This window comes from Rana temporaria, chromosome 6 (genome assembly GCF_905171775.1).
Source record: "Rana temporaria chromosome 6, aRanTem1.1, whole genome shotgun sequence".
NCBI lineage: Eukaryota > Metazoa > Chordata > Amphibia > Anura > Ranidae > Rana > Rana temporaria.
In genome coordinates, this window is record NC_053494.1 from 207,131,605 (window position 1) to 207,153,947 (window position 22,343).

Below are 22,343 nucleotides of genomic sequence, written 5' to 3' on the forward strand. Positions count from 1 at the left end.
AAGTGGATGGGCACAGTAGCGGCAGTTGATGGGCACACTGGCAGCAATTGGGCACAGTAGTGGCAGTTGATGGGCACAGTGTCAGCAATTGATGGGCACACTGGCAGCAGTTGATGGGCACAGTAGCGGAAGTTGATGGGCACAGTAGCGGCAATTGATGGGCACACTGACAGCAGTTGATGGGCACACTGGCAGCAATTGATGGGCAGTGTCAGCGTTTGATGGCACAGTGGCGGCGTTTTATGGGCACAGTGGCTGCGTTGGATTGGGCACAGTGGCTGCGTTGGATTGGGCACAGTGGCTGTGTTTGATGGGCACAGTGGCTGTGTTTGATGGGCACAGTGGCTGTGTTTGATGGGCACAGTGACTGTGTTCGATGGGCATAGTGGCTGCAATTGATGTTTTTTTTTTTTTTCAGTTTGTTGGCGGCTGGCCACTGCAAGTGATCACATACCCTCTGTTCTCAGCTTCATAAGGAGCTCGGAGAGTTTTTTAGTTGCTCTTTTAGTTGAGCAGTGTGTGTAGCAGAGGTTCACAAACAAAACCGTTCTTTCTTGTAGGTGTTTTTGAGTTTCAGGCATCCACGTCCTATTTTGCCCAGTCTCTGACATGTTCACTCTGCACTTGGAAGTGCGATCAAAGAAGCGTCCGGAACAGCGCCCACCTGTGGCCGGGTTGTGATGCTGTTGAGTTTCTCCAAGAAATCTTCCATAATGGATAACAGGCTGTGAAAAGGCATCGGTGTAGGGAAACAAAAAAGTGAAAATATGAGATTTAAAGCATACTTTTACATAATGTAATGAGAAACATTTACTTGTTTGGAGGGAGCTGAACGTCATGTATAATAGTGATATTACTACCGCTATTGTGCATGACCGCTTCCAACTGTCCATGTTTGTTAACAAAGTGATGTCACCAGCCCATTTCACTTAGGAAGGCCATAGACCGTGCAAATTTCTTTCCTGCAACAACGGGCGATTATCGCTAGTGGCTATAGCAGCCGCTTGTGATCATTGCAAGCGAATCCAGCAGGCTAGTTGTACCCAAATTAATCGATCGATCAACTTTCACTTTCAGCCTGCTTGTTAATGGTTCGAATCTCGGCTGATTTCTGCTGAACCGGCTGAGATTCGAACCGTCTATGGCCGGCATTACATGACAAGGAAATACCCTCTACCATGTTGAGAGCATGTAGCCTGCCAGGCTGTGTGCCCAGATTAAGGGTCTGGTATGGATTTGAGGGAGACCCCCTTAAAATCTGTAGCAGATCCGATGGATCTGGTAAAAATTTTAGGCCGGGCGGGGCTTATGTTTATTTTTTTTGTTTTTTATGCACGGGGTTTCCCCCTTTAAAATCAATACCAGAATCCGGAGGCTCTGGTATTGATTGTGCAAGGAAACAGTGGCCCAGATTCAGGTAGAATTTGCCCCTTTCTTACGGAGGCACAGGGCAGCGTTTTTGCCCTGCGCCCCCGCAAATTTACTGCGCTACCCGCGATTCACGGAGCAGTAGCTCCGTAAATTGCGGGGGCGCTGTGTAAACTTGCCCTGCGTAAGGGCGCCTAATGTAAATGATCCCGTAGGGGGCGGGAATCATTTAAATTAGGCGCGCTCCCGCGCCGAGCGTAGAGCGCATGCTCCGTCGGGAAACTTTCCCGACGTGCATTGCGGCAAATGACGTCGCAAGGATGTCATTTGCTTCAAAGTGAATGTGAATGGCGTCCAGCGACATTCACGAATCACTTACGCAAATCACGTAAATTTCGAACGTCGCGACGCGGGAACGACGGGTATCCTATAGCATTGGCTGCGCCTGCTATTAGGATGTGCAACCTTACGCGAAACCCGACGTACGCAAACTACGTAATTTGCGTACGCAGGGCTCGCGCAACGTTGTGAATCGGTGTTAGTATGCAATTTGCATACTATACACTGATCACAATGGGAGCGCCCCCTAGCGGTCATCGCTAGAATGCAGCCTAAGATATGCGTGGCATAAGAGCCTTATGCCACGCAGATTTTAGGCTGCAGTCCGGCGTAACGAGCTCTCTGAATCAAGGGGAACTCGTTACGCCCGGGCAACTAAGCAATTGCGCTGCGTAACTATGGTTACGCAGGCGCAATTGCTCTCTGAATCTGGGCCAATGTAATTTTTTATTTTTTTTTACTTGTACAACAAAAATGTTGTTAATGCAATTTTACCCCAGCAAGCTTACTTTAATAAAGTTTTCTTTGGATAAAAATGAAGACAGTTCAGTACGCCATAGCCAAGCAGTGCACTTCAATTATTGTACAAAATCGGTCAAAGCCAGCAAAGCTCTGGTTTAACCTGAACAAAGGCATTTAAACAGCGTTATCAATATACCAAAATGAAGTATTATCCAACAAACATAAAAGTATCATCCAACCATAGGAGTGCTCAAGGGGTGTGCCTGGGCACAGCCTAATCCTGGGGTTGGCAAACTGTCAATGGTGGGCAGGTGACAGGTAAACTGTAATCCTTCCTTGCCGACACTCAGAACCTGGACAGGAGAGGTGGCGGGGGTGGAATTTAGTGGAACCGATCTGTATTTTCCTCCTGCAGCAGCTGAAAGTAGGCTTCTCCTCCTCTCCCTTTTGTCAACATTCAGCTGCCACAGGAGGAAAATATAGGGGATCGGTACTAATAAATGCCACCCCTCCTTTCCCTGTTTCTGGTGCCCAGGTCCCACATGTGCTCCCTTGCTCCCCCTTCCTCCCATTGTTTCAGGATGGAAAGCAGGGAAGAGGCCGGTAAATATGTCAAATGCATATGTGTTGGAGCTTTGGGGGTGCACACCCTAATGCAATAGGCTGCGCACACCCATGCATTCAACGAAGATAAAAACAACAAATTCTGGGAGATCAGGCGCAAAAAGGTGACTTGAGTGTAAGCCGAGGACCTTGGCATGTGGGGATGGGCTCATTAGTGCCCATCAGTGCCGCCTCATCAGCGCACATCACTAAAGGTGAAAAGGTACCCGTTTGCAAAATTTTATAACAAACTATGAAAAACGCTTTGTTTGTTTTCTAAATGTTTAGGGCCAGATCCACAGAAGAATTACGCTGGCGTATCTATTGATACGCCGCGTAATTTCAAAGTTTCCGCGTCGTATCTTTGTTTTGTATCTACAAAACAAGATACGACTGCATCTGGGCTCGATCCGACAGGCGTACGTCTTAGTACGTCGTCGGATCGTAGGTGCATTTTTCCGCCGGCCGCTAGGTGGCGTTTCCGTCAAATTCCGCGTCGAGTATGCAAATTAGCTAGATACGGCGATCCACGAACGCATGTCCGGCCGGCGCTTTTTTTTACGTCGTTTGCGTTCGTCTTTTTCCGGCGTATAATTACCCCTGCTATACATATATAGTTACCCCTGCTATATATTTAGGAGAAATTTTTCACTCACTCATATGAGGCGTACTCAATGTTAAGTATGGCCGTCGTTCCCGCGTCGAATTTTGAATTTTTTACGTCGTTTGCGCAAGTCGTTCGCGAATAGGGATTTGCGTAGAATGACGTCACCGTCGTAAGCATTGGCTTGTTCCGGGTTCATTTCAAACATGCGCACTGGGATACCCCCACGGACGGCGCATTCGCCGTTAAAAAACAACTTCATTTACATCGGGTCACAATGTATTTACATAAAACACACCCCCATCACATTGATTTGAATTGCGCGCTCCCTTACGCCGCCAAAGATACACTACGCCGCCGTAACTTACTGCGCAAATTCTTTGAGGATAAGGAAATTACGCTGTAAGTTACGGCGGCCTAGTGTATCAGAGATACGCTACGCCGGCCGCAACAATGCGCCGATGTACGTGGATCTGCCCCTTAGTCTTTTTTCGCTTATACGCTCCAGTGTGAAAGGGGTCTAAGTATTTCCCAATCGCAGCGGAGGAAGATCAGGTCTTATCCTGGCAGACAGGGCTGTGCTGTATGATAGAGCGGTGTAAATATTAGGACTGCATGAGCAAAAATAAAAAAAAGCATAAATACAGGGTACAAGCAGCCATGCCGACACACATTGCAAGGCATGTTTTACTGTTGTCACCATTAGGTAACGGGCCCTGAGAAATGCGATGCAGCTATCGCTGGGGCACATGTAGGCAGGAAGTGGTTGCAAAGGTTGAAAAAAATGTGAAAACAAGTATTTTATTTACAAAGAAACTCTAAGCAGTGCCGGCCCAAGACATTGTGCTGCCTGGGACCAAGAATAAAACGCTGCCCCCCCCGAAAAAAAATCACGCCAACCAAAAGGCCCCCACATTCATTATTTTATATCATGATAACTAAAGGGGACCCGTCATGGCTCTATACATGTATAGGAGTATAAAGAGGGCCTGTCATGGCTCTATAGATGTATAAAGAGAACCTGTCATGGCTCTTTACATGTATAAAGGAGTATAAAGAGGACCTGTCATGGCTCTATACATGTATAGGAGTATAAAGAGGACCTGTCATGGCTCTATACATGTATATAGAGGACCTGTCATTACTCTTTACATGTAAAGCAATATCACAAGGACCTGTCATGGCTCTATAAATGTATATAGGACTATAAAGAGTACTTGACATGGCTCTATACATGTATAAAGGAGTATAACGAGGGCCTGTCATGGCTCTATACATGTATAAAGAGGACCTGTCATGGCTCTATACATGTATAAAGAAGTATAAAGAGGACTTGTCATGGCTCTATACATGTATATAGAGGACCTGTCGAGACTCTTTACATGTAAAGGAATATAAAGAGGACCTGCCATGGCTCTATAAATGTATATAGGAGTATAAAGAGGACCTGTCATGGCTCTATACATGTATATAGGAGTATAAAGAGGACCTGTCATGGCTCTATACATGTATATAGGAGTATAAAGAGGACCTGTCATGGCTCTATACATGTATATAGGAGTATAAAGAGGACCTGCCATGGCTCTATACATGTATATAGGAGTATAAAGAGGACCTGTCATGGCTCTATACATGTATATAGGAGTATAAAGAGGACCTGTCATGGCTCTATACATGTATATAGGAGTATAAAGAGGACCTGCCATGGCTCTATACATGTATATAGGAGTATAAAGAGGACCTGTCATGGCTCTATACATGTATAAAGGAGTATAACGAGGGCCTGTCATGGCTCTATACATGTATAAAGAGGGCCTGTCATGGCTCTATACATGCATATAGGCGTATAAAAGGACCTGCCATGGCTCTACACATGTATCCAGGAGTATAAAGAAACCTGTGAATTGCCGGCGGCCACAATGTCTTTTTTTGGTACTAAAAATATGTAGAAGAATACATATTGGCCTAAACTGAAGAAAATAGTATATTTTTCTAAATTTTGGGGATATTTATTATAGCAAAAAGTTAAAAAATATATATATTTATAGCACAAAAAATAAAAACCGCAGAGGTGATCAAATATCACCAAAAGAAAGCTCTATTTGTGGGGAAAAAAGGACATAAATTGTATTTGGGTAGCGGAGCTGGCGGGCATCAGTATGCTGCCCCCCTAAAAGTGCTGCCTGGTACCCATGGTACCACCCGGTCCCATCATAGGGCTGGCCCTGACTCTAAGCACTCTTCATTTTCAGTGAGAGATCTGATGATCTATGGCCAGCTTAGAACATACAAAAAAGTGACCATCTACATATGGACTCACCTTATCTCTTCCAGCAACAACATCATCCCTAAGCAACCCAGTCTGTTGAAGTCACTTATTTCATTTAGGTTTCTGAAAGAGAATACATCATAAATATAACACACCATAATGTCCACAAATCAATGAATGTGGGCGCCTCCATTGTTGACTTTTGGGCAGCCTCATCTGTTAGGCCCCGTACACACGGTCGGTTTGGTCCGATGAGAATGAACCGAAGTTCATTTTCATCGGACCAAACCGACCGTGTGTATAGGCTATCGGTCTGGTTTCCTTCGGTCCAAAATTTCTAAACATGCTTCAAAACCGAACCGATGGACCGCTGCCCAATCGGACCAAACCGATGGTTAGTACAGAAAAGCATCGGTTCAAAACCCGCGCATGCTCAGAATCAATTCGACGCATGCTTGGAAGCATTGAACTTTGTTTTATTCAGCATGTCGTGTGTTTTACGTCACCGCTTTCTGACCCGCTCGGAATTTGGACTGATGGTGTGTACGCATATAAGGCCTTTAGGCCACTTCAGAGGTGAACCGCTGAAAACGGACCGACGGGCCAGTCTCATCGGTTTGGTCCAACCGTGTGTACAAGGCCTTAGACAGGTTGAAAAGCAAGTGTCCCATATGAGTATAGCAGCATAGGCTGTTACAGCAGAGTTCCACTCAAAAGGGGAACTTCCGCTTATCCTCCCCCCTTTTTTTTATTATTAATTTTAATTTTAATTTTGACACTTTAAAAATAAAATATTTTTTTTTTCACTTTTATTCCTATTACAATGAATGTAAACATCCCTTGTTATAGGAATATGGCATGACGGGACCTCTTTACAGTGAGATATGGGGGGGGGGGTTTAAAAAGACCCAACATCTCACCACTAGGCTGGGAAGCCTAAAAAAAAGAAAAAAAAACTCACAGCTTCACAGCCGAACGGCACCGTTTTTTTGAATGCAGAGGCCAGGCGCGACGTCATAACATCGTGCCCAGCCTCTGACGGTCATAGAGACTCCAGTGACCATCTGTTCCACCGGAAATCTCTATGATCACAACCCGGAGTCGGGAGAAGCACCGGAGGGTGGCGGGGGGAGGGGGGATTGGGCATCAGCTATGATCGTTCTTATGCTGAAGAGAATCGCCGGCTGAAAATGGCAATATCTGAATGATGCCTGTAGCTGCACCCATCATTCAGATATACCACCACAAAGCCCAGGATGTCATATGACGTACTCTGGGTGCCAAGTGGTTAAAAGTCACCATCTGCAGTATTTGCTGACTTTAAATTTTTCGTGGTAGGCTGGACCACCTCTTTAACCTCTTCACGCATGCACCTCCCGGTCCTTTAGGAGGTTTAGGATGCCAGGGGATGGGGCGGGGTTTTAGTTCACGTGACCGCTGTGATTGGCTGCCATGTCAGTCATGTGATCTTTCACCGGTAACTGTGCCGGGAGCATGCAGGGCGCACACACTCAGCACTGCTGTATTGACCTCAATTCACACAAATATGCGGCCTTTCTGCGCCCAGGCACTTAAAGGGTGCACTTTTGCATGCGGCCAGTGCCAAGGGGTTAAACCTTCCTACCAGCCAGCTACACAATGAAGTCCACAATCCCATTTAGAAGCAGCATTGGCAGATTTAAGGAGGATGGGGGGACTAGGCCTGCCTGATACTTCTGTGTATTATAAGGCAATGGCGTTAGTCCACATTCTTAACTAGCATTATAACCCAAGGGAAAAGATCTGGGTCACCCTAGAGAAATCCACTGCAGGCCACAACCTAGTGGTAGGGTTGCCACCTTTTCTTCAAACAACACCCGAACACTTTAGCGGCACGCGTTCAGGCGGCGTGATTGAAAATCACAGGACACTTTATTTTTCTTTTTTAATAAAGGAATTTCAAAAACTGTCTGTTGTGATTTTTACTTTTTGACTTATTTTTGGTGAATGGGTAGGGGTAGGATGTACCCCATACCCATTCATATAGGGGGCTGGGATCTGGGATTCCGATAAGCCCCCCCACAGACCCTGACAGCCACCGGCCAGGGTTGTGGGGAAGAGGCCTTTGTCCCCATCAACATGGGGACAAGGTGCTTTGGGGGGCACCCCAAAGCACCCTCCCTGTGTTGAGGGCAAGCAGCCTGGTGTAGTTCAGGAGGGGTGGGTGCTCGCTCGTCCCCTCCCTTTTCTGGCCTGCCAGGCTGCATGCTCGGATAAGGGTCTGGTATGGATTTTGGGGGGGGGACCCCACGCCAATTTTTTTTTTAAATTTAGGCATGGAGTTCCCCTTAAAATGTCAGACTCAAAGGGACTAGTGTGGATTTTGGGGGGGCACGCAGTGCATTATGTGGCGTTCAAATTTGCCACGAACGCCCCATATGTTCATTTGTTCTATGAACAACTATGTTCAACTCGAACATCCAGCCCATCCCTAGATAAATATGGCGTTTAAAAAAAGAAATAAAACTTATACTCACCTAGGTGGGTGTAGCATCGATCCATTGCTGCTTCTGTCCCCCTGCTGCCTCTTCAGTGAGAACTGAGCGATCAAACACCCCCGATCACCCTTATATGTATTTCATCTATGTGTTTGGCTAAATACCTGAAGTGGTTATAAAGGCATGAGATTTTTTTACTTTAATAATTATTATTTTCTGTGTTTATATTTTTTACTTTAATGCATTCTCTGCATGAAGGTAAAAAAAAAAACGAAATACTTACATGAGCCCAATCTCAATCCAGCACTGCTCTCTCCACACAGGACTCTATTGGCTCCTGCTGCTGTCAATCAAATCCTGGGATGAGGGAGTGGGGAGGCAGAGCTAAACTTTGCTGGGTGTTTCTATAGACGCACACAGCCCAGCTCAGGATTCAGCCCGGAGAAGTGCCCCTAAAGCAAGCAGCTTGCTTGGGGGGGCATTCAGTTAGGAGGAACAGCGGAGAATCAGAGGAGGACCTCAGAAGAGGACAAAAGGGACCACTCTGTGAAATACCATTGCCTAAAGAAGGTGAGTATAACATGTATATAAAAAAAAAAAGCTTTACAATCACTTTAATATTGAAATTTATGAAAAAACAAACAAAACAAATGTAAACTATCTGCACTCATTCTGACTTTTCATGAAAGAAAATTGGAGCCTCAATTCACAAATAAACTCACTGCGGTACTTCAGGAAGATCCAGTGGCTCTCCAGTACGGTGCAATATCTCTCTCATCTTCCTAATAGGATTTAAAACAAAAAAAAAACAGATACATAACATCTTGAATAGGATTGGTGAACTTATTTCAGGTAACGTCATTGTCATTTAGTGATGGGAGTCAAGAGCATACAGGTCTGCGGGTGACGGTTCATTGACGTGGATCACCTTGCCTGACCCTGTGATTGATGCTGGATCATAAACTTTATTTTCCTAATCATACATTGGAGGACACAGGAGCAGAGTCTTAGACCATGGGTTATGCAGCTGCCTTCAGAGAACTGGAAAGTGGCCAAAGGCATAGCTCCCAACTGTCCCTGATTTCGAGGGACTGTCCCTGATTTGGAGCAATGTCCCTCTGTCCCTCATTCCTCCTCATTTGTCCCTCATTTTGGTCTGATCTATATAGATGTATATAAAATGCACTTTTTATCCATCAAAAAGTGTTTTCCAGCACTAAACCTTTCATCTGATTTCTAAATTGCTGCATTTGTAAATTCCAAAAGCCAATATAAAGGAATAGTAGTGGTTAAAAAAAAAAGCACTTGTGGGTTTAACCAATCTCGTTTTTTTTTGTACAATTCTCCTTTAAGGGGGTGTGGCAAGGGGTGTGTCCTATGCCTTCATACTTTTGCTGATAGGTGTCCCTCATTTCCATATCAAAAAGTTGGGAGGTATGCCAAAGGGCAGTCCTAATGTAACCCCTCCCACTACCAGCAAGCCTCCGTTTTTAGCTATAGTCCTTACATAATCAACATCTTCTGTCCACACTCTGAGAGAAGCAGGACTACTTTTTTTCCTTTTCACAAAACGTCTAGCAAGTTTCCCAACTGCTACCACTGCAGCCCCCTTTTTGCGCCTTTCCAGAATGCCGGAGTTCCCAGTTGTGCCTTGAGGAACCATACCCAGACACCATCAGGTAAAGATGAGGGTCTGACCTGTAATGCTCCTTAGACATGAGCAATTTGTTTTGGTGTGAATGTAAATTCGGATGAATTTTTGTTATTCAGAGATTCAGCTGTATCCAAATCACCAAATCAAATAGTAATGCATTTTGATGAAATTTTCAGAACGATTCGAATTCAGATCGGTCGAAAAATGATTGACCGATTTGAATTCTGTGTGAAGAATAGCTGGTTGTTGAGGAGCAAGCCAGGAAGCCAGTGGCCGCGTCCTTAACAACCGATTCATCAGCTGTCAGCGGGCTTCCCCGATGAGAGCTGAAATGTAAACTAAAGAATCTCTGCAATAGAAAATTCAGAAAAAAAAGTGTGGGGTCCCAAATTTTAAAAAGAAACTGCGTTATTACCGCTAGCAATAATCGCATGTAAAATCCGACAGGCTGGATGTAACCAAGTTGATTGAGTGATCAACTTGGGTACATTCAGCCTGCCCATACATGATTTGAACCTCGGCCAATCCCTGCTGAACTGGCTGAGATTTGAACCATCCATGGCCATCTTAACTGAATTTTATCACTTCTATCAACTCATCCCCCAGTTATAACCTGAAAAGGAGGGGAGAACTTGGATATATTTTGTACCACTTGCCCCCACCCTATTCGATTGTAAGATCTTGTAAGGTGGGGCCCAGTTAAAGTAGTTGTTAAGCCACTCTAACCTGTATACACCATCAGCACTGCCGCCTATTGTAGAAAGTTTGCAAAACTGTGGACACAGATATACAATTCCATCTCTATTCGTTGGATGTAGATAAGCAATTATCTCTTGGGATCTCCCTCTCCTGAATGTATCCCCCTGTGTGTGTGTGTGTTAGATGCTGGGAGAGGGGGAGGAGAGGTGACAGAGATAGAACATATAGAACAGAGAGGACATAATGGACATATGCCTCTAACACGTGTCATGCAATGTGTCAAAACCTCTTCCTCTCCAGGCGTTGCTTCCAAAATATTCAGACATAAATTCCTTCATTATACGATGTTTTATTCTTCCAACGATATGACAGCAAACAGACAGCTTATGCTTACATTGATTACAGCTGGTAAGAACATCAATGCAGGTTGATACTTCAGAAGTTACAGAAGGAGGAAATAGATGTTACGATGATTTGATCTTTCTCCCATCTCTCCTGCAGAGTCCGATGACCCTGAGGCTTCCGTCGGGCCTGGGTGACCCTGGATTTTCCTCCCTTACTATGCTCAGCACCTGTATACTTATACAAGTTAAACAGCTAACTAAGCACAATTGGCTCGTTTCCAAAGAAGGTTGCGATGAGCTTTAACGCCCAGTTATGTATATTTAACTAACATCTCCACCCACCTTCTTGACATATGACTTTCAAGAATAGATGTGGCCTATGCTATAACAGCTGTTCTGTCGTCATAACTAACCTTGTTTGCCCTCAAAGCTACCATGTCTAAACCAAATGATTCAGAGACATTTATAACATAATATCAATACATTTAAAATCTAACAGTGTGATTTAGAAAAATAAATGTTGCAAATACCTAATTTCGCTGCCAAGATTGCGATCACCTGAATTGATCTGTAGGGAAAAAAAGTTTATAGACAGATACACAGTTCTATCTCCATCAGTTGGGTGGACAGAGGCAATTCGTTTTATCTATCCTTCAGGATCTTTGTTACTCTTAAATGTCACTTTTTGGAGTTCACCAATCAAATCTTTCGCCAGATCTGTGCCGATTAATGGAAACAACCCCAACTTCTTTTCTTTACCAAATTCCTCTGGATCATCTACCAGAAGGCTGTCCTTCAGCGTCATTGATGATATTCAGGGCTCGTTGTTTAGCCTCATTTGCCAATTTACATTCTTCTTCACTTAACATAGAGGCTTTCTTACTATATAAAAGCCTTAATACTGAACTCATTCTGGATTTATTGCACACAGTATTCATGGATGTCTCCCCACAACAGGAATAAAAACCATTGGTGTAAGAACCTTCATGAACCATAAAAACTGAAAATGCTAAGTGAATGCTGGGTGCTGAAATAGGGCACAGCTTGTGTTGTTGGGACCCTTTTAACTTTTCTGACTTCTCCTCAATAGTATCTCTATACCCAAGTAACATTGAGGTTCCATTGATAAGGACATCTGGGCGAGAGCTTGGTTGCCGGAATTCAGTACGTTTCCAAAACTGTGGACACAGATTACAATTCCATCTCTTTTCTTTGGATGTAGATAATCAATTATCTCTTGGGATCTCCTTCTCCTGAATGTCACTTTGGCTGATCAGGTCTTTCACCAGCTCTGTGATGATTAATGGGAAGTCACTGAGCTTCTCCTGATCACTGAACTCAGCTGGATTTTTCATCCCTCTTTTTCAAAGCATCAACGCGGATATTCAGGGTTCGCGGTTTACATTTATTAGCAGTGGCGGTGCAGCCCCCTTTCGCTCCTGCACCGCCAATGAAAGACAATTCATAGATTCATGCATTGCATGAATCTATTGTCGCCGCTGTCCACTATTCAGATGGCCATCCATCTGAATAACGGCAGCTGGTTGGCTTTGGAAGTGTCTATCAGAGCCAGCAGACAATCTGGCGGCATTTTAGGGGCAAACTGGCGGCAACTGATGGGCACAGTGGGGACAATGGCATGGCACAGTGTCTGCCTTTGGCATGGCACAGTGGCGACACTTGATAGGCACAGTGGCTACAATAGCATGGCACAGTGGTCACAATTGATGAGCACAGTGGCGACAATGGCATGGCACAGTGGCTGCATTTGGCATGGCACAGTGGCGACAATGATGGGCACAGTGGCGACAATGGCATGGCACAGTGGCGACAATTGATGGCATGGCACAGTGGCAACAATTGATGGCACAGTGGCTGCGTTTGATGGCATGGCACAGTGGCGACAATTTTATGGCACAGTGGCTGCGTTTGATGGGCACAGTGGCGGCAATTGATGGGCACAGTGAGGCTGCAACTCATTTTTTTTTTTCGTTTGTTTGCACCCCCCCCCAAAAATTTTGAGCTCCACCCGCCACTGTTCAATAGCCTTTTTACTTTCCTCTTCACTCAGTTTAAAAAGAACCAAAATCAACAGCCAGTCTGGCATTGTTCCAAGATGTCTTCTTCCAGCTCATATCAGTCCCATCTACAGTGCAGCTTATTTATATGTCTTATAGAATTTGTCTTGGAAATTCCCATCATAATATTTTTCATGGGTAATGTTTGTCAAATAAAGTAAAACACAACCTTCCACTTTCGCTTTCCGAGAAAAAACAGTGTTTGCTTCACACACCCTCCATTATAGGGCAGTAAAGTAATCCAGGCTGCCATTGTCCACCGCCTCTGGCTGCACTTGGCTTTAATATTTTTAAAGTGAATGTCAGGCCAAATTTTTTTTTCTAGTTTTGGATACAATAAGGAAAGAACTCCTGTTTTTTTCTGCTATCGTACTTGTGAACCCACAATAGTGATAACATTTTTTTTGCGACAGGGAGTTTAACAAGACACGTGGCCACTCATTAAAATTAGAAGGAAAGAGGTTTAACCTCTTCAGAGCAAATTACTTTTCAGAGGGCATTTGAAACGCGCTAAGGAAACATTATGAATTTATGAGAGGAGTCCGGGAGGTATATAAGCAGCCCACTCACCTGCATTCCTTGTCGGTTCTGGTGGGCAATACGTCATGTCATTCGTTTTGGAGGGGTGAGGTGGCAACCCTAACACTCTACCACAGCCTGAGTTGAAACTCGGTCGCGAAGGCGACATACTGATTCTAATCTTCGGCACGACATAACACGATTTTATCTTTCACACACACCACAGCTTCCTGCAGTTTGGTCTCCCCCCGAGGCACCTGCCACAAGCACCCAGGCCTTACTCATACCATTCATACGTACGTTCGCACTCATTTACAACTTATACTATACTCTAGGTTCTCAGCACAATTCTTTTCATTGCCACGAAAACACAATCACGACATATGATGAAACATGACTATGGTTCATCCCCACACACGCTCCAATTTCTCTACTGTCCTTGTTTTCACCTGCCTCATTGGGCTACTTTCTTGCAACATACTAGTGCAAGCACATATCCAGTGGCGTGTGATCCGGCCACTCATCGTCTCCAGTGGCACACAACCCGGCCGCTCACGTTTTCTTGTTGGTCTTCTCTCCCTTAGGTCAGTCAAATTCAGGTTGTTCCATCGTGCACAAGGTTGGACGTTTTTTCTTTAGGTTAAAAAAAAAAAATAATAATAAAAAAAAGGTGAACAAAAAATAAAATCGATAAAAAAAAAAAAAAGGTGAACACAACGGGCCCGCAAAAGTTTACCCAAAGGGGGGTTCAGTCACACAGGGGGCGGGGTGGGGTTAGGGGTCTATTCACGCCAGGTTAAAAAACCTGGACTCACATCACATTTTCCACAGGTTCCCGTTTGATTGAGTTCCACCCTTAGATCACCCTGCAGCAACCTTTTCACCCTGTTGACTTCAGGCCTCGTACACACGGCCGAGGAACTCGACGTGCCAAACACATCGAGTTCCTCGGCCAGTTCAGCCCTGAAGCCGCCGAGGAGCTTGGCGGGCCGAGAGCTCCCATAGAACAACGAGAAAATAGAGAACATGTTCTCTATTTTCTCGACGAGTTCCTCGGCGGCTCCATCGGGCCGAAAGTGTACACACGACAGAGTTTCTCGGCAGAATCCGTCTCTGACCGAGTTTCTCGCCGAATTCTGCCGAGAAACTCTGTCGTGTGTACGAGGCCTCACATGCACAATTTGGGCTTCTCATCGGGCACTGGCTACTGTCACATTTCCTTTTCTCGACTTACTATTTTCGAAGGACATTGCCTTCACCTAAGCAGACATGGTTGCAAAAGTAGGCTTGTAGACAGTAAATTAGCATTCCGAACATACTTTACGTACTACAGAACGCAACATTCCTACTTAGGCCATACCAGACTTCAGCTTCTCGCCCCAATACGCCCTGGCCCTCTGGTTTCACAGTTTTGTGTGTGACACAGACCGGGCACCTGAGCTATCGGCAAGCTGGCCAGTCACCTCCTGGCTGATCTCAGTTGCCCCATATTCTTTGGAGTTTTCAAAATTTCCACTCAGCAGCGTTCGTCGCCCAGAACGCAATTATCTTCCTTACTGCGTCTGTCGTTCCTTGTTCTGCCCTTCACGTTTCCTTTCTTACCTGATCTTGTGTATGCAACTCTTCTCTTCCTTTCTTATCTTTACGACTCTTAACACATACCCCCTCCCTACCCCCCCCCTTTGTCTTATCGTCACCATTTGACACCTGGAGAGTCAACCCTATTGGGCTTGTCAAGGACAAGTTCTCTAATAAACTGCTTGGTTTATAATTTATCTGTGCCTCATTCTTCCCACATTCCAAGTTTAAATGCCCTAATTTCGTCTCAAGAGTTCTCCCTCAAGTATGCATCCGTCGACCTAGCCATACAGGCCACCAGTAGCTTAGGGTCAGGTGCATAGCTGTCCAAGGCGGACATTTTGGATGCTTTCAAACTACTACCCGTGATTGAACCGTCAAATGGAAAGGCTCATACTACTTTGCCACTAAACTGACCCTTCGGCTCAAAGAGCAGTTCGTGACTGTCCAACACTTTTGCTCAATCCCTTGCCTGGATCCTAGCTCACCAAACGCAGTGCCAGAAAGTAATCTCCTACCTTGATGATCGAATGGCCCAGCAAGCCTCCCCTCAGACTTGGACAAGTTAGGAGTGGTATTTGGCAATCTCAACATGCCCATAGTTGAGCATAAAGTGGAAGGCCTGATGCAGTCCATCACATTCCTAGGCATCACTCTTCACACCTGCTCCATGCAGGCCAGCCTGCCTTCGACAAACTGTCACGGATCAGGTCAGTCATTTACACCTTCACCCTTTAACGAGGGTGTACCAGGAGACAGCTACAATCCCTGTTCGGGATGCTGAATTTTGTCATGAGGATTGTCGCTCAGAGGCAATCCTTCATTTCATGCCTCCTGGTCTTCCTCTCTCAGGCACAGGACCCCAATCAAGTCTTTAGAATGGACCAAGCAGCAATCGCTGATCTGGCAATGTGGGGTGAGTTCCTCGAAAACTGGAACGGCGTATCTATGCTCATTCCAGTAGCATTGGTTTTGTCACCTCACGTAGTGACAGACGCTGCAGCCTACACAGGCTTCATTGCAATATTTGGCCCTTATTGGTTCGCAGGTCCATGGCCACAAGAAATTCTCCTGATCCCTGGGTTTAGTTAATCATCCTCCCTATTTGAACTCTACCCTATTGTGGCCGCAGCTCAGGTCTGGGGGGTCACACCTGGACAGGGCAAACTGTGGTCTTCTCCACATACAACCCGGCCATGGCTGAAATTGTAAACAAAGGCAGGTCCAAGTCCTTAACCGTCATGTCCTTCCTACACAGGCTGGTGCAGATATCCCTTCAGCATAAATTCAATGTGCACTCTACATACATACCTGACAAATGTAATATCGCAGAGGACACGCTATCCTACCTTAATGTCACATTGTTTTTCCTGGCAGGAACCCGGAGCCGACACGACCACTTCTCCTGTCCCACCTATGTCGCAGCTGACGATGGGCTGAAGGAACACCTTAGCAACGTTATCCATCTTATAAACCAGTCGTCTCGCAACACACTGAAGGCCTGTCACACCGCCTGGAACACCTACTGCGGGTTTCTAGCCTCATACCCCGGGTTGGGGACAGGAAACATCAAGCACGTCCTGGCCTTCGTGTCGTTTTGTTACATGCAGCTGACATTGTCTCATAACACCATCAGGATGTACTTGGCTGGCATCCAACATTTTCTGTTTATACAGCCCCCCCGGAAAGCCTTCCTTGTTTGCAGCCTATGCAGTCAAAGCCATTCTACGTGGCATCCAGAAGCATCAGCCGATAGCAAGCGCTTACCCTTCTCAAGTGCCACGTTTTGGGACATGTTGGCCATCCTCTCACGGTCCCCTTTCGGATTGCTGCCCAGCCTGGTCATACAAGCGTCTATCTACTTAGCCTTCCACGGTTTCCTACGGCCAGGCGAGTTTACCTACAGAGGTCCTGAGCAGGTGCCACCTGGTCCGTCTCCCAGACAACTTTGTACTACACCTAGCAGTGTCCAACACCCAACAGTCCAGCCCTAGGGTCGACATCAAGCTATTCCAGACCCACAATGACTGGTGCCCAGTAGCGGTCCTCAACCAGTTGTTGACACACCTACCTAGCCAGTCTGGCTCCAACTCATTGTTGCCTTTTCCTACTAGCCCCCTGAGTGCCAAGCCGTTCACTAGACACATTCGTATCCTCCTGGCTAACCTAGGCCTCAACCCAGCCGGTTTTCTTGGCATTCTTTTTGGATCGGAGTGGGTTCTCAGCATGGGGGGGGCCAGACCATGTCATCAGGAGACTGAGCAGGTGGAAATCTGCTTGCTTTGCCCGGTACATTCCGAACCCTTGGGTGGAAATGTCGCAAACCTTCACCAAACTTGCTCAGTAAATGTCACAGGATCAATAAAATACTACTTCCCTATCCTGGTATTTTTGCCCCCTTTTTTGGCGTACCGACCAGCTGACCAGGGCACACCTTAGGTCTGTGTTATGTTGTGAATCTCGTGGCGTCTTTATGTGGTTCCATATCTTTCTCAGTTGAAGGAGTCCGACCATAGATATGAAGGCCAGTATGGTGGTTCAAGGGGTATATAAGCAGCTCACTCATCTGCCTTTCTTGTCGGTTCCAGTGCGCAATACCCTCCCACCCATTCCCCTTTTCAGGGCACCTTTTGGCGCATCCCTCATTTACAATCATTACTTATCTTGGGTATGCCCCCTTTTTTGGCATACAGACCAGCTGACCAGGTTCCATATCTGTCTTGGTTGAAGGACTCCGACCATAAATATATACTTCATTTTTTTAAGCATTGACAATTTAGTTGCCAAATCAAAGGCCCAGAAGTGTGAGAGTTGAACTGGTTAAATTACAGGAAGATACAACCATAGAAGATTGGTAAATAAACTAATTAGCTCAAAAGACACATACCTTAATCTTTGTGTCATGATTGATTTCTCACAGAGAGTGTCCCGGGATGTCTCCCCACAGCAGGAATACGAGCCATCGGTGTAAGTCGCACTATGATTCATAAGAAATGAAAGTGCTGTTTCAATTTTGTTAACTGAAATGGGGCATAGTTTATGCTGTGGAGATGTTTTCAATTTTTCTTCATTTTCCCTAATTGTGTGTCCGTAACCCAAGAAATGGGAGACCTCATGGATGAGGGTCTCTGGTCGGGAATTGATCTGTAGGAATTCAGACTGCTCAAAAAAGTTTATAGACAGATACACAGTTCTATCTCCAGCAATTTTATTCACATAGGCCACCATTTTTGTTTCATTTTCTGGATCTTTGTTCCTCTTAAATGTCACCTTTTGGAGTTCACCGATCAAATCTTTCACCAGATCTGTGCCGATTAGTGGAAACAACACCAACTTCTTTTCTTTACTAAACTCTTCTGGATCATCTACCAGCAGGCTGTCCTTCTTCTTCAAAGCATCATTGAGGATATTCAGGGCTCGTTGTTTAGCCTCATTAGCCATTTTACCTTCTTCTTTGCTTAAAAGAGAGGCTTTGCTGATATATAGAATCCTTAATATAGAACTCATTATGGATTTCTCACACACTGTATCCCTAGATGTCTCCCCACAGCAGGAATAGAAGCCAAAAATGTAAGACCCCTGATGATTCATAAAAAATGAAAATGCTATCTGAATGAGAAGTGCTGAAATAGGGCACAGCTTGTGTTGTTGAGACTTTTTAACTTTTTCTGTATTCTCCTCAATGGCATCCTTATACCCAAGTAACAGTGAGGTTTTATGGATGAGGGTGCCTGGACGAGAGTTGAGTTGCAGGAACTCATGCTGTTGCCAAAACTGCGGACACAGATATACAATTCTATCTCCATCAGTTGGACGCACATAAGCATTCATCCTTTGGTATCTCCCTCTCCTAAATGTAACGTTCTGGAGTTGGCCGATCAGGTCTTTCACAAGCTCTGTGCCGATTATAGGGAAGCCATCAGGCTTTTCCTGATCACTGAACTCAACATGATTATCCAACAGGAGTGCGTCCTTCTTCTTTAGAGCGTCATTGAAGATATTCAGGGTTCGCTGTTTGCATTCGTCTGCCTTTTTAATTTCCTCTTCACTCAGTGGAACAACAAAGAAATGCAACAGCCTGTTAAACATTGTTCCAAGTTATTTTCTTCTAGCTCATGAGAGTCTCGTCTACAGTGCAGCATATTTATATGTCTTATAGATCTTGTCGTGGAAATTCCCAATTTATCATAGGTAATGTTTGTCTAATAAAGTTCGATAAATACAATCTTTTAGTTTCGCTTTCCGAGAAAAAGAGAGAATTCTTCATACACGCCTTAGTATAGGGCAGGTTCAAAGTAATACAGGCTGCCAAGATTCGAACCGTGTGTTTGGGTAGGCTGAATGTACCAATTTGAATCGATCAATTAACTTGAGTACAACCAGCCGGCCTGAATCCCCCTATAAGCACTGTCTGTATTGTTGGGGGGGATCGTGCAAACATGTGTTGGAGGAAATTCACTGGCCTGCGTTAGATGCAATTTTTTGCCAATAAATATAAAATGTAAAAAAAAGTCTGCACCTTTTTTTGAGAGTTGATATTTATATTATGGAATTATGGGTAGCCCTGTTATGCCGCGTACACACGGTCGGAATTTCCAACAACAAACGTTCGATAGAAGCTTGTTGTCGGAAATTCTGTGTGTGGGCTCCATCGGACATTTGCTGTCGGAATTTACGACAACAAAAATTTGAGAGCTGGTTCTCAAAATTTTCCCGACAACAAAATCAGTTCTCGTAAATTCCGATCATGTGGGGGAAATTCCAACGCACAAAATTCCACGCATGTTCTGAATGAAGAACAAGACGGAAGCACTCGGTCTGGTAAAACTAGTGTTCGTAATGGAGATAGCACATTCGTCACGCTGTAATGGACTGAAAAGCATGAGGCTCTCACCAAACTTCTACTAACACGACTGGTATTGAACTTCCCTTTAATAGTGCCGTCATAAATCTTGTACGTCACCAAGTTCTTGGCGTTCGGAATTTCTGACATTTGTGCGACTGTGTGTATGCAAGACAAGTTTGAGCCAACATCCGTGGGAAAAAAATCCACGGGAAAAAAAGACCTCACTTTCTGCCAATATGGCTGCTTAAAGTGCATCTGTGCCCAGATTATGGATATTACGATTTTTACCTATTCTTAAAGTGGTTATAAATCTAGTTACACCACTTTTACGTGCAGGTAAGCCCTATAAGGCGTACCTGTAGGGTACTGTAAATATCTCTTAAACCTGCACGGTTTAGGAGATATTTACCATATACCCTTGCGCCGACATCATCGAAGCATGTGCATTGAAGAAACGGCACGAGCGCCCTGTTTCTTCCGGGGCTGTGCCATGACCGATGGCTCCCGCGTGCATGCTTTGGCCAATCACAGCGCTGGACCCCTCGAACCCGGAAATAACTAACTTTGAAGTGATTGTAAAGTGTGTTTTTTTTTTTTTTTTAAACATAACAAACATGTTATACTTCCCTGGATCCTCCTCTTTTTGGGTCCCTCCTCGTTACTCTTAGCCCCTCCCTCCTGTCGAGGGCCCCCACAGCAAGCAGCTTGCTGTGGGGGCACCCAAGCCGAGCTGCAGCTCCATGTCCCCATTCAGACACGCAGCTGCCATTCGGCCCCATCCCATCTCTCCTCTGATAATTGGCGAACTGACTTTGATTGACAGCAGCGGGAGCCAATGGCACCGCTGCTGTGTCTCAGCCAATCAGAAGGAGCATCCCAGACAGACTCGTGGACATCTCTGGACAGAGATGGGGCTCGGGTAAGTATTAGGGGGTGCTGGGGAGGCTGCTGCACACAGAAAGTCTTTTATCTTAATGCATAGAATGCATTAAGATAAAAAAACTTTTGCATTTACAACTCTTTAACAAGCAGTAAAGGGCTTTAAAACAATGCATCACTGACCTCTCTAGTTGCACGTTTTGTGGAGTAATTGATCTTCAAAAATCACAACAGAATTGGTTTCAGTGGATTTCCAACAGCTTACAGCACCTGCTAATTGTTTACATTAAAAGTCTGGCAGGCTGCCAAGTTTCTGCTGCCATAGAGATTAAGGTGAGAAAAGCTGTGATTTCAGTTCAATAACTTTGAAGATGAAGTTTTCCACAGTGCTTGTAGGTGAATAAGGGCTTTAATTGCTTGTTCATAATATTTAAATACTTTAATAAGCATAGTTATAAGGACAAATCAATGATACTAAGTTCACAGTCCAAACCATCATAATATTTATCCCTAATGACATCGTAACCATTGAAACACGTTGGACGGAGCCTCATTCACTACTTACGTTCTGACTTTGGATACATATACCAAAAAAAAACTACCTTTTATGGACTTTACTGGTAACAGAGAGGGACAACCACACCAAACTATAAAATGTTAAATTTCATAAAATTTTATTACATTACATTACATTTTACTGTATTACAAATCATTAAAAAACTGCCTTTACCCTCTTGGGCATGGAGATCACCAGAGCTTCACAGGTTGGCACTGGAGCTGGTGGATGTTAGAGACCTTGCGCTCCTCCACCTTCTGTTTGAGGATGTCCCACAGATGATCAATAGGGTTTAGGTCTGGAGACAGGCTTGGCCAGTCCATCACCTTTACCCTCAGCTTCTTTAGCAAGGCAGTGGTCGTCTTGGAGGTGTGTTTGGGGTCGTTATGTTGGAATACTGCCCTGCGGCCCAGTCTCTGAAGGGAGGGGATCATGCTCTGCTTCAGTATGCCACAGTACATGTTGGCATTCATGGCTCCCTCAATGATCTGTAGCTCCCCAGTGCCGGCAGAACTCATGCAGCCCCAGACCATGACACTCCCACCACCATGCTTGACTGTAGGCAAGACACACTTGTCTTTGTTCTCCTCACCTGGTTGCCGCCACACACACTTGACACCAAATAAGTGCATCTTGGTCTCATCAGACCACTGGACATGTTTCCAGTAATCTATGTCCTTAGTCTGCTTGTCTTCGGAAAACTGTTTGCGGGCTTTCTTGTGCATGATCTTTAGAAGAGTCTTCCTTCTGGGATGACAGTTATGCAGACGAATTTGATGCAGTGTGCAGTGTATGGTCTGAACACTGACAGGGTGACCCCCCACCCCTTCAACCTCTGCAGCAATGCTGGCAGCACTCATACGTCTATTTCCCAAAGACAACCTCTGGATATGACGCTGAGCACGTGACCTCAACTTCTTTGGCTGACCATGGCGAGGCCTGTTCTGAGTGGAACCTTTCCAGTTAAACCTTTGACAGGCAGTGAGAAAGCATTATGTTTCCTCCTCGCTGCCTGTTTTAACCCCTAAAAACCTGCACACCACATCACAACCAGCTGCAGGGATATTG

General features: G+C 45.1%; 1 protein-coding gene across 1 annotated transcript; it reads right to left on the reverse strand.

The window, feature by feature from the left end:
- Window positions 1–407: 407 nt before the first annotated feature.
- On the reverse strand, window positions 408–19,316 carry LOC120944208. Its single transcript, XM_040358164.1, has 4 exons — window positions 17,882–19,316; window positions 8,845–8,904; window positions 5,697–5,768; window positions 408–725 (listed from the first exon to the last, which is right to left on the reverse strand). The coding sequence occupies exons 1-4, from the start codon at window positions 19,081–19,083 to the stop codon at window positions 614–616; spliced, it is 1,446 nt and encodes a 481-aa protein (XP_040214098.1). The 5' UTR covers window positions 19,084–19,316; the 3' UTR covers window positions 408–613.
- Between the last annotated feature and the right edge of the window lie 3,027 nt (window positions 19,317–22,343).

Excerpts from the sequence above, each read along its gene's own strand:
- LOC120944208 (XM_040358164.1), bottom strand. The coding sequence starts at position 19,083 with ATGTTTAACAGGCTGTTGCATTTCTTTGTTGTTCCACTGAGTGAAGAG. Across the intron at positions 8,905-17,881 it reads ATCATGACACAAAGATTAAG|GAAGATGAGAGAGATATTGC; the intron begins GTATGTGTCTTT and ends AAATCCTATTAG. Across the intron at positions 5,769-8,844 it reads GATCTTCCTGAAGTACCGCA|AAACCTAAATGAAATAAGTG; the intron begins GTGAGTTTATTT and ends ATTCTCTTTCAG.